Source organism: Agelaius tricolor, unplaced genomic scaffold (assembly GCF_023055355.1).
Source record: "Agelaius tricolor isolate 1412-34295 unplaced genomic scaffold, bAgeTri1.0.p SCAF_14, whole genome shotgun sequence".
NCBI classification, from domain to species: domain Eukaryota; kingdom Metazoa; phylum Chordata; class Aves; order Passeriformes; family Icteridae; genus Agelaius; species Agelaius tricolor.
In genome coordinates, this window is record NW_027269274.1 from 17,964,411 (window position 1) to 17,976,858 (window position 12,448).

The 12,448-nt window shown below is 42.0% G+C and overlaps 1 protein-coding gene across 16 annotated transcripts in view; it reads left to right on the forward strand.

Moving 5' to 3' along the window:
* ATP2B2 (ATPase plasma membrane Ca2+ transporting 2) overlaps positions 1–12,448 on the forward strand; it is a 414,874-nt gene that overhangs the window by 310,273 nt on the left and 92,153 nt on the right. For 12 of the 16 annotated variants that reach the window (XM_071440030.1, XM_071440026.1, XM_071440025.1 and 9 more), the window contains 4 exons: positions 4,810–5,067; positions 6,051–6,176; positions 7,594–7,719; positions 10,981–11,073. In XM_071440030.1, coding sequence (XP_071296131.1) covers positions 4,810–5,067; positions 6,051–6,176; positions 7,594–7,719; positions 10,981–11,073 — 603 coding nt within the window. The remainder of the gene's footprint in view (positions 1–4,809; positions 5,068–6,050; positions 6,177–7,593; positions 7,720–10,980; positions 11,074–12,448) is intronic. The other 4 variants (XM_071440028.1, XM_071440024.1, XM_071440029.1 and 1 more) reach the window with 1 other exon arrangement.

Consider the following 12,448-nt stretch of genomic DNA (forward strand, 5'->3'; position numbering starts at 1 on the left):
AACCTGGTTTTGTTCCTCCTCCTCCTCTCCTTCTTCCCCTTTTCACCACAAGCACATTCAAGTTTTTTTCTAACTTTCCCTTTAATAACCTATTTCTTTCTTCCTTTCTATTTTTTAAATTTTTTTTTCTCCTTCTAAACTCTTCCATATAATTAAATTCTATTCATGCAGAGGAGGTTTTTCAGGCCAGTTTTGAATTTTCTTGAGATGAAGTGCAGCCCAGGTAAGTGCCTGGGGGTTTTGCTCAGCCCTCCAGGCTCCTGGTTTGGAGGTTTGGAGCCTTCCAGTCCCTGCAGAGATGGAAATCCAGCTGCTGCCACCTCAGAATGGAAATTCTGGGCAGGTTTGGAGCCCTGCAGTCCCTGCAGAGATGGGAATCCAGCTGCTGCCACCTCAGAATGGAAATTCTGGGCAGGTTTAGAGCCTTCCAGTCCCTGCAGAGATGGAAATCCAGCTGCTGTCACCTCAATTGGGCTGAGGATGGAAATCCTGGGCAGGTTTGGAGCCCTGCAGTCCCTGCAGAGATGGAAATCCAGCTGCTGCCACCTCAGAATGGAAATCCTGGGCAGGTTTGGAGCCCTGCAGATATGGAAATCCAGCTGCTGCCACCTCAGCTGGGCTCTCTGTCTGTGATGGGTGGCAGAACTTCCCTATTCTTTCCTTTCCTTTGGATTTTTCCTTCCTTTCATCTCCCCTCTGTAGAACACTTCCCCATCAGCTTTGCTGATCTATTCCTGGCCCAGTTTTAAGCTTTTCAAAGTTCTGTTCTCCTTCCACAAGGTTCTGGAAATGTCCTTTCAGATATTTTATGGGCACAAGAGTCCCCTTGGTCCCCCTTTGTGTTTCTGAGCCTTCTTTGAGGTTGTGCTGCTGGGTTCTCCCTGTCCTGGGGAGCTCCAGCTCACCTGGGTGCTCCTTTTGGGATAAATGGATCCATTTTAGGGCTCCATCTGCTTTTTTTTGTGCCAAAGGAGTCTCAGTCCTTTACAGCCTTGACTTGCAGCTGTTCAGCATCTCAGTTTCATGCCCTGCATATTTTCTGTGCTGTGAGGGTCAAACTTTTGCCAGGGCACAAGTTCAGAGTTGTGAGATAAAGAATTCCATCTTTTAAACTTTTTTACCTCTCTGCTTTTGGGTTTTCTGACAGATAGGGCCTCTGTTAAAGGGAATTTAAGATGAGAACATCACAATTTGCTGTCTTGGAATAAAACCCTGCCACAAATCACATCTGCATGTTAACAGCTCTTTTGTGCTGCTTTTGACTCCGTGCATTTCAATAAAAGCTCGGGCAGATTTTTGGGTAGCATTGAGAGCCACGTGCTCTCTGTGAAAGCAGAACACCAATCTTATACCTCAACATGAATTTTTCAAGCTTATATGAACATTTGTAATAAATATTAGGTGCTTTAAATTCAATTTTGCTACTTAGATGTATTAATATGATGTATTTTATTAATATTTCTTATTTTCTCCTTATCTGTAAGGTCAATGCTGGGTCACTTTACACTGCAATAAGGCCAGATAATCTAAATATAGAGTTAAGATGTTTGTGTCTTTTTCCTCTATAAATACATAAAGTTCTTTCTGTAAATCCATGTAAGTCTTTCTATAATTTCTAGAAAGCCATAACAGCAGGAAAAAATACTAAAAACCCAATTATTTTTCTGTAAGTATATAAGAAAACATTAGACAGGCTCAAACCAATGGAGATGCAGGTTTCCTTTATTTTTTTTTCCTATCAAAAGGAGCACCTCTAAAACAGTTTGGAAGCAAGAACACCACATAATTCAAGTAAATGTTCCCTGACAGATGGGTCATGTTGTAAAGGGCAGAGGTTGCATTTTAAAATCTTGCTTTTCATATTTTTTTTAAAAAATCTGCTCAGAAATTTTGCTCTTGTAAGAAGCAGGTAGTTTTTTTGCTAGAGTTGATTCCTAGAAAAAGAACGTTTTGCATTCATTTATGCAGCACTTTTATCCCCATCTCCTTTCTGTGGAGTGTAAAATGCAAAAGCAAAATTTGGGGAAATTCTGGTGGTCTGGTTGACTTCTCACCTGGGCCCTGGGGTTTTAGAGAGGCCACATTGAATCTCAACAATTAACAACTCAAAAATCAACGCAGAATTTCCTCCATCCTCTCAAAGACTTCAGGTTTTGATGAGGTCTGGCAATTAATTCGTCTACTCCTAAAATTCCCTCCTCCCTTCAGACACCTCTGCTCCACCTGAATTTATCATTGTCAGATGAAAGGAACAGAAAAGAAAATTAAATGCATTTAAAATTGTGTTGTTTTCATTGGGTTCTGGAGGATTGTCTCATGATTTGAAGTCATAAACATAATTTTTTATTCAGTGTGGAACCTTGTCAGATTTAGGGACATTTTCCAAGAGCTTGATCTAAGTTCAATCTGTTTCCTTCAGATTTTCTTCCATTGTTACAAACAATTTTTTCAGCTGGAATAAAACAAAATTTTCAGCTGAAAAATGAATTATTTTATTTGATTGTGCTTAACCTACAAGGTATCTACAGGTAATTCCTTTTATGTTAATGATAATATTTTGTATTATTTGCATGCTCTGTGGTACCGTTTGTGTCAACATGGAGATCAAACTCAAAATTAACCTCACTGCTCAAGTCAAGGAATATATTTATTTTTTACCTGATTTTTCTTAATCAGGGTTTGGGGCTTTTTTTAATTTTATTTTTTCTTTTTTTACACTGAAGGATCTTGGAAATATTACTCAGCAGCATATCTTTGTAATTTTGCACAAGCTGGGCTAAATTTCAACCATCTGAAAAGGAAATAAAATCAGTGTTTGACTGTGGCTAGACCAGGCCATGTTTCTTTTGCGAGAAATAGAAGAGGAGGTTTGCTGTTAAAAAACCAGAATATTAATAATATTTACTTCTAAGTCATATCTAATGAAAAAAGGAGAGTGAATTCTGGTGTTACATCTGCTGAAACAGAATTACTTGCACTAGGAAACCATTTAAAACAATCAAGACACAAGTGAATCTGCTGATTTGGAAAAGGAATCTAAAAATCCAACACAGCCCAGTTGAGATGATTAAGGTGAAACAGAGCAAAATTCACAATTCCTTCCCAAAACCCCCATTGTGCTGCAGGAGGAAGCTGCAGGGTTGGTTTCTGAGTTGCATTTGAGGCTGGTAATGAGCAGCTGAAAGTACTGAAGTTCAAAAAGGTTTTAATTTCTTCCCTGAGTGCTGTAAAAGTGGTTTTAGTGTGGTTCTTGTGCTGAAGGTTCAGGTGGAGCAGCAGGGGAAGAACATCCCTGCCTTCAGCCCCTGCCCTTGGGAGCAGCCTTTGCCTTGCCCTTAGGAACTCAGTGTAAACCACAGAGAACTTGGCTAAAAACTCCCTTTATTTTCATTTTCTTCCTCTCTTAGTGGCTGTTCAGGCTCATCTTTCTTCCTTTGGCTTTTGGTAGTTTTGTTATTGTTCACATGCAAGAGTAATTACTCAGCTGGTTAATGGATTCTGGTGCTCCAGTTTGTAATTTGAATACAGAAATCAACCTGGCTGTTAATTCTCTCTAGTGAGAGGTGATGAAGAAACCAAATGAAACTTCAGAGGTGGAAGAGAAGTTGCTGAACCCCCTGGTAGCTGGGTGAGGTGGAGAGGTGATGTCAAATTCCTGCCTGGTGCCATTCTTCATGGAAAATGGGAACAATTCTTCCCAGGTCCCTGGGGAGAGGAGGCTCTGCTGGCCAGGCTGAGTTCTCCTCTCTCCCACCAGCTGGGATTTCTCTGGATTGTGACTCTGGAATGTGCCCTTGGCTCTGCCCAGTGCTCCTCCCAGGTGCTCTTTCAGTAAGAAGGAGAGCTATGTCACCTTCCTTTGGTGAATATTATCTAATTGAATTTTAATTGAAATAAATAATTAGCAGATGTATATAAAGTAATTCAGAATTAACAGTTCAGAAGAGAGTGGTTCTCTTAATGCTGTTTTGCTTTTGGCAGCAATAATGTACTTGCAGTTCTAGAAGCATCCCACTGCATTTCTCTGTAGGGAAGACTGATGAATTAATATCAGGGAATTGTTTTTACTCAGTGTTCCTTAATACATTCATTATCAAATTGAAATGCTGAGAAACTCAGTTGACCCCAGTATTTTTTTAACAAGTGCTCCCTATAAGTGTGTTTAGTTCAGAACATTTAGAAATTGTGTTGAAAACTAAAAAATTGTGTTAAAATTGTTTTTTTTAAAAAATTAAAAAAAAATTGTGTTAAAATTATTTAATTTAATCTGGCAGGGTGTTAATGCGAATTTAATGCCATTGCTTTGCATTATTTAATGTCATTTATTGTTTTAGTCCTTCCTGTCACCTTTAGTATTATTCTTATTCTTCAGTATTATTCTTATTCTTCAATATTATTCTTATTCTTCAGTATTATTCATGTTCTTCAGTATTCTTGTTCTTCAGTATTATTCTTATTCTTCAATATTATACTTATTCTTATCCTGCAGGTTTTGGTGGCTCAGGTGAAGCTCTGAGTCCTCTATCACAAAATGCAATTGGTGTTTTCTCCTTCCATTTGTTTAGTCCGGGTTCACCAAGGATGGGTTGCTCAGAAGGAAAATTAAAAGGACAAAGAATTCTGTTGATTTATTTATTTTCTCTTTTTTACAGATCTCTTTATTTGTCCTTTTCCTCCATTCTGCCACGTTTCATCAGCAGGCAGTGCTTGGAAAAGCAGCTCCATCCCCTCACCTTGTCACATCACCGCAAATTCCATTTCTTGTGGTACACCCGACCTTCCCTAAACCGATCCTTACCGTCTCTGCAGGGTGTGGTACTGCAACAGGAGGGGCTGAGGATGAGGGGGAGGCCGAAGCTGGCTGGATTGAAGGTGCTGCCATCCTCCTGTCTGTCATCTGCGTGGTCCTGGTCACTGCCTTCAACGACTGGAGCAAGGAGAAGCAGTTCCGGGGGCTGCAGAGCCGCATCGAGCAGGAGCAGAAGTTCACCGTGGTGCGAGGGGGCCAGGTCATCCAGATCCCCGTGGCAGAGATCGTGGTTGGGGACATTGCACAGGTCAAATACGGTGAGTGCACGGCCTTTGGAGCCTTGGCTTGCTCTGCTGGCCCTTCTGGACACGCTTCCCTGGCAGGTTTATAGGACAAAATCAGTGTTGGTCATGCTGAGGTGACACCTGAGCTGTCAGGGCCAAAGGAGATCATGAAGACCTGCTGTAAAGCTGCACTAGGAAACCAATTCAATTGCTGTAAACTTCTTTCACTGGCAAGGACTGGTCAGATTTCCAGTTCCTTCCAGTTTTCTGTGTTTGTTCTTCCAGTTTTCTGCATTTGTCCTTCCAGTTTTCCGTACTTGTTCATGCAAGGGTAATTCTCTAGCACGGAGGATTACATTATCCAGGTTAATTTCTTTTTATTTCTGTCCAGTTAGGGGCAAGAGGAGGTGTTTTTAAATGTTGTGTAGAAGGGGATTGGGCCTCTGTGATCACCTCATGAGGTGCTTCAGATCCAGATTGACCCTGCAGATGAGGTGCCTGATGATTCCATGCCGTAGGGAAAGCCCCGTGCTCCAGTGGAGCGAGAGACTCTTGCAGGAGCTCTGTGTGCTCTGGAGGGAGTTGTTAATTCCAGCAATATCCCCCTTCCATCAGCCATCACATTTCTCCTGGGCTTACCTAAGGGCTCCCTGAGGGGGAAGGGGAAAGGGCAGCTCAGCTATTAATTAGCTGCTCTTAATGAAGTCTGATGGAGAAACCTTCAGGTGATGTGAGGACTTCCCTGGCAAACCCCCATGATGGAGATGTCCATTGTGAGGGAAATGTGAAACATTTGGATTTTGGGATAGCATGAAGCAGAAGATGTTTGCAATAAAAGGCCTTTCCTGGCTGGACTGCAGTACTGTGACTCGTGTGGACAGAATCAGGAATAATTCCTTCCCTTCTCCTTTCATTTCACCTTTTCGTGCAATTAATTGTGATTTTATAACAAAACCCATAGTGTAATTATAAAAACAATCTCATGGAGGTTTTCCACTGCCCTTTTCTGACCACAGGTGACCTTCTACCTGCTGATGGGATATTTATTCAAGGCAATGATCTCAAAATCGATGAGAGCTCCTTGACTGGAGAGTCCGACCAGGTCCGCAAATCCGTGGACAAAGACCCAATGCTGCTGTCAGGTAAGATCTGCCCCACTGTGCAAACCCAGGGCCCTGGGAATATTTCTCTGTCTGCTCTGGGGTGCCCTGACCCCCAGGGAAGCTCTGACTTTGACCCTCATTCATGGAGAAAGTTTCCCAGACTTCAGGATAGACTGGAATCCACAAAAGTGTGCAATAGATTATAGAGAGTAGTGTAGTTATATCACTTGGTGAGAAATTTAGTTTTGGGATTTTTAGTGTGTTGTGGATGGCAGCAAGATGGAGGGCACAGGGTGTCACCCTGGGTTTCTTCTTCATGCTTCTTCTTCCTCCTTCTTCATGGGTTTGGGTGGCATTTTGGAATTGGACAGAAAAGTCTGCATTGCAGCTCTGTGGGATCAGTTCTTGGGTTAAAAGGGAAAATAATCCAGGTGTCAGCTCTTAATTGGATAGCTTAGTCTGAAAAGACCTTGTACCAAGAGAATGTTGGCCATTTTGTGCCTTCTAATGAAAAGCTGCAGAACTCCCAGCAGTGGGACTGTTTTACTGATAAGAAATAATAAACACTTGAGTCTGAACACAAACTACTCTCTCAAGTGCCTTCAGTCCAGAGCCAGGGAAACTCACAACTGATACCACCACACCCCATCCCATCCCATCCCATCCCATCCCATCCCATCCCATCCCATCCCATCCCATCCCATCCCATCCCATCCCATCCCATCCCATCCCATCCCATCCCATCCCATCCCATCCCATCCCATCCCATCCCATCCCCTCTGCCTGCTCTGCCCTCTCCAGGTGTGCAGAGCTCAGCCCATTTGCCTGCCAAAGCTGCCCTGGGAGCCTAGGAGCCAAGGGCACTTTTTGGAGGATATTTTTATCCACCTTTGTCATGAAATTCAGGAGAAGATTCCCTCAGAACAAAACACAGGGATACAATTAGCAAGTTCTTAATTGAAAGGTATTTGGAAATAGTGACACATCCTAAAGGAGGCTCTGATAAATTTCTGAGGAAGGTTGCAGCGCTTTTCCTTTCCAACTGAACCAACCAAGTCTCTGCTGGCTTTGAAAGATATTTTCTTTAGATCATTTCTAAAGATATGATCTTTAGGTTTGTATGGAATTTATTTGTTTTGGGTTTTTTGGACCTAATTTGTGTATTTGTGATGTCTTGCTGAAACTGTTTTCTTGCAGAAGATAAACTTGATCAATGACAGTATTTCCTTTAAAAAGAGAATCTGATGATGATGCATGTGCAGCCTGAGGTTTGTGCTTAAGCATTAATTCTTGGTTGAGAGTAATGCACAACAGGGTTTATTTTGGTTATGTGGTACTATCCCCCTCAATATAGGTTTATAAAGTGTAGCAAATCTCTCTCAATACTTTCAGAAAGGCCTTGCATAATTTTTGACATTTATTTTAGCTCTCTGTAACCTGTTTTGCCTCTTTTCAGGCACCCATGTGATGGAAGGCTCTGGGCGGATGCTGGTGACTGCTGTGGGGGTGAATTCTCAGACTGGCATCATCTTCACTCTGCTGGGAGCTGGGGGAGAAGAGGAGGAGAAGAAAGACAAGAAAGGTAAATTTCCCAACACCAGGATGCTCCAGAGAAAGCTCCTGGGCTTTGTGCAGCCTGAGCTCTCCTTGGCTCTTGACAAATGAATGGGATTTTTCAAACTGCCTTTCTTTTTTTTATGACACATTTTTATCATCACATGTCACACAGAAAAACAGCAGAAGCTGTTAACCAATAAATCCATTGGATAACAAGATGTTTTTCCAGTGTGAAACTGCAGGCTCCCAGTCCATACTGAAATGCAAGGGGGATACCTGGGCATGCTCCAGTTGCTGTGGCTTCTCTACATGAATCCATGCTCACCTACAGTTTGCTAAGATTTTGTGCTTTTCTATCAATTCAGTATTTTTTTCCCCAGGAAAAAAACCCTTTGGCCATGGAAATAGCATCTGTCTTGGAGCTTCAGGACTAAGATAAAGATAAGCTGTGGCTCTTTGCTAGCCTGGTTGTTTAATGTCAGTGACTGACTTGAGAGGCATTTTAATTTCTTCAGGTGTAAAGGTCGAGCTAAGAATAGTAAAAGCCAAGAATGTAGCAGTAAATGTTAGCAGACAGTTTTACTTTCATGTCCTGCATCAGTTAATGAAATCAAGAAGGCTCTTTGGGCTTTTCACCTTATTACAGTGTGATGTCATAAGCATTTGCTAATTTACGGGCTGCACACTAAGCAGAAACATGATTTAATGTCTGTCCTTGCCAGTTTTTCTTCATGAAGTCTTGTAAATTGTTCTGCTTCCACAATTTCATTCCGAGTCCTAAGAACAGTTGTCTTTCAGACATGATTAAGGGCCAATTAATACAGGTCTTTCAGACATTTCTGCTCTTTCTAGTGGTGTTCACTATTAATTAAAAAAAGCAGTTAAAGCTTTACTGAACATTTTATTTGCTATCTCTCAGGCAATATGATTCCACCTTTTTTTGTTTCCATCATTTTACATGAAGCTGCAGATAGGAAGGCCAAATTCAAACGGTTTCCAGGACCTACAATTTCCATCTCTGAGTGTGTTCAACAAGTGTCTGCCTTTGACTCTCTGCTGCTTTGAGGAACTCCCTTTTTACTAAATGAAATGTTTACCATTTCATTTCTGCACAGAAATGCACAACAGCTGCCAGGCATGGGTGGGGGGTTCCAGGAGAATTGAAAGGAGAAAAGACTGAAACTTCACAAAGCAAACCTCTTTTGTAGCAGACCAGTTTGGAGCAGCACCTTGGAGTTTTCTCTTGCTGTCATTCAGACCTGGGGGAGAGGAGGAGCAGCCTCCCCCCTGTGTGATGGAGAGCTCCCTAGGCTGGGTTTAACTGGGCTGGCCTCCCTGGGCTCTGCTCAGCACACTACTGGCTCTCTCAGGTTGCACAGGGAAGGCTCTGGAAAGGCAGGAAAAGAGAAATCAGGGAGTTTTCCCCACACTGTGACTGTAACTTAGCCAGAGGTTCTTACAGAGGTGTGCTAGAATTTGGACGCAGAGAGAATTTAATTGAACATGGCTCTGTAGAAACAGCTATAATATAAAGAATCCATAATATAGAGAATCCCTCCACATTTCTGATGCAGCTTTGTGCTCGTGCCTGGGCAGAGCTGGTGGCAGAGGGAGGCACCAACTCAGATGAAAACCTCTGGAACATGAACCTGCAGTTCTCAGAAACCCTGCCCCTTTCAGTCTGTGTGGGTGTGTGCTTTTATTGTTCATTAACACTTTAAAAATCATCATGCAGGTGTGAAACAGGAGGAGGAGCAGCAGCTTCCAGGTAGAGTAAGAATTTACCCCATCCAGTGATGCAAATCAGGGGGGAACTGCTGATTGAAATAATCATCTTCGAATCAGTCAAGTTGAAATTGAGAAATGATTTCAAATCAACAAGATTGCTGGTGCCAAATCTTTTGGTGAGCAGGCATTGTTGGTGTTGCAAATCTTCCCGTTCAGCTGGAAGAATCAGCTGTTTTCCAGGAGTAAATTGCAAAGTATTTCATGTGGAATACTTGATTTGCTGTGAGCAGCTCACGCTGTGCTGGTTGGGGTGGGGATCCAAACGGAATAGAGAGCAAGCACGAGTCACCAAAACAGTTTAAGTCGTTGCCACCACAGTAATCAAATTTGCAATGGAAATTTTCCTCAATGCAGTTGCACAGGGTGTGTTTTTAAATCCTGGGAGCTGTTTATTTTCTTCTCCCAATTTGCCATTTGTAAATAAAATCAGCCCATTCTTCTGCAGTACCAACCCAGTACAGCCTGAAATAATCCCTGTGGGGCAAGGACTGGAGCAGTTTGAGGTCTCAGTCAGGATCCATGGGAGGACTTGGTTCTGTTGTGAGCAATTAACCATCAGAAACAAAACAAAATAAATTTTAGCTATTATTTGCAGAGACTAATTTTATTGATCTTCACTATAAAAAACATAGTAAAATGATAAAACCTTTTTCAAGCTTTTCAATTTCCTGTTAGGAAAGATTTCTTGTCCAGTTTTCTCTAATATGTGGATAATACCTGAAAAGAAGAAGAGGTTTTCTTTGCTGATTCTTCTTTCATGTCATCACAAACCAGGAAATGTCTCATGTCCGTTATCTGGATTTAAAATTATTCTCCTCAAGACTATATTTGCCTTTTCCACATAAAATATAGGAAAATTCCATGTTTCTACTCAGATCAACGTGCATTTTACCTGGGTGATGGCAGGACATGGACTGAGCCCTGTTAGACTGCGATGCATCAGTGATGATAAATCATAATGGGCAAAATTGTTTAAAACATAAACTATGTACCATTGCACTATGTAGAAGTATGTGCAGGTACAGATATAATGCATTTTTAAATGCAAATTTTAAAGCTACACTAACACTGTGTAAATTAACTCCAAAGGAAACATTTCAACCACTTTAAAAATGCATAAATTACATTAAGGTACAACAAATAACACATAAAAGGACTGAAGCAATGTACACAGGACTGTGTACAGCCAGTTCTCACCAGCTCCTTTAACTTTGCTAAATGTGTTTCATATTTATCTTTTGTTATTATTATTATTATTATTATTGTTATTATTATTTGAGTTTTCAGCTTACTTTGTGACACTTTCCCAATTGCTTTGGAAATTTGTGTTAATTAATTTCAAACTCTTTGATTTTGGGAGCAAACAAAGCCACGAAGGCTTTTCGCTCTGTCACGTGCATTCGTTCGTGTTGCTGTTCTAATTTATTTATTATTTGCTGTTTTGTTGTTGTGCTTTTTTGTTTATTTATATTTTTTTTTATCCATTATTGCTCAGTAGATTCTTCCCATCCCTCCTCCCACCCTCCTCCAGCCACAGATGGTGCAGCAGGTGCAAATGCCACTGATAATGCAAATGCCAGCTTAGTCAATGGTACGTCACAACCCCCGGCTTGTCTGATTTGATGGATTTCTCTCCTGACTGTGTCAAATTCCCTCTCCCCTCGCTGACCTGCACAGATGTTGTGTTTGTGTGACTGCACTCTGAGAGATCCTGCTCCACAGGCTCTGCAGGAGCCTGGCAGAGGGGCCACAGGGATGCTGCAGCTTCATTCCCCCAGACTGCAGCCTGGCAGAGGCAGGGTTTGGAATCGTGATTCATTTGCCATTCAAGCTGCAGTTAAAAGAAACAGATATGTCAGGCTGGTTTCAAAACTTTCAGGCAGATTCCCCTGATGTTTTATCATAAAGTTTCATTTTTCAGCATAGATCTGGAGAAGAGCACCATGAGAAAGGGGTTATCTCTGCTTCTCCTCTTTTTCACTCTCCTAATTCCTCACACAATTCTGAGAGAGGGCTGGGATCAGGGATCTGCCCCATTTCAACCAACACCGTGCTAGGAACAGTTTTGCTGTTTTCAGCATCTGTTTCAGGAGGGACCAAGAAGTTTTGTGGATATTTGTGTGAGCCCTCAGTGACTTTCCCCTGAGCCTGCCTGTGTAAACTGAACCCAAAGCAAGCCTTTCCTGCAGCCAGTTTTGACTGTGTCCCAGTACAGATTCCTGACCCTGCTTGTCAGCACGCAGATATTTCAGTGTCTCTCCTAACAGTGAAATTCCAGTGTTAAATTGGATTGAATGGGTCAATATTGGTGTAGGCATCAGCTGTATTTTGCTGCTAATCAGATGCATGAGCCTTTATTTGCCAAGCAACCTTTCCTTCTTGTGCAGAGCCAAAAATACTGTGTAAAGTCATTCTACTTTTCATCATGTTGGTGAAAGATTTTTTCCATGCAGGTTGCATTTCACATGTGAAATGAGAGTTTCTGACAGCAATAGCAAGTGCTAAACAAGGAACAGGATTTACTGCTGTAGGATCTTATTTAAGACAGCGACACAGGAAATCTTTAAGCCTATTTTCAAATCATTTAAAAGAAACATATAACCAGATTTAAAAACCATTCTGGAAAACTAGGATTTACAATCCCTACATCTCCTTGCATGGCAGGGACCTCCATCCTCCTGGTTCCAGATTCCCTAGAGGGCAAGAACCAGGGAATGAATTATAAGTGTTTTATTCTCCATTGCTGTGAGGGTGCTGAGGTCCTGACTCTGAGCAGCTGTGGCTGCCCCTGGATCCCTGGAATGTCCAAGGCCAGGTTGGACACTGGGGCTTGGAGCAGCCTGGGACAGTGGAAGGTGTCCCTGCCATGGCAAGGGTGGCACTGGATGAGCTTTAAGGCTCCAACCCAACCCATTCTGTGATGGTTCTGTGATAATTTCCCTTTGAGGAGTGTAAAATCCCTGCCA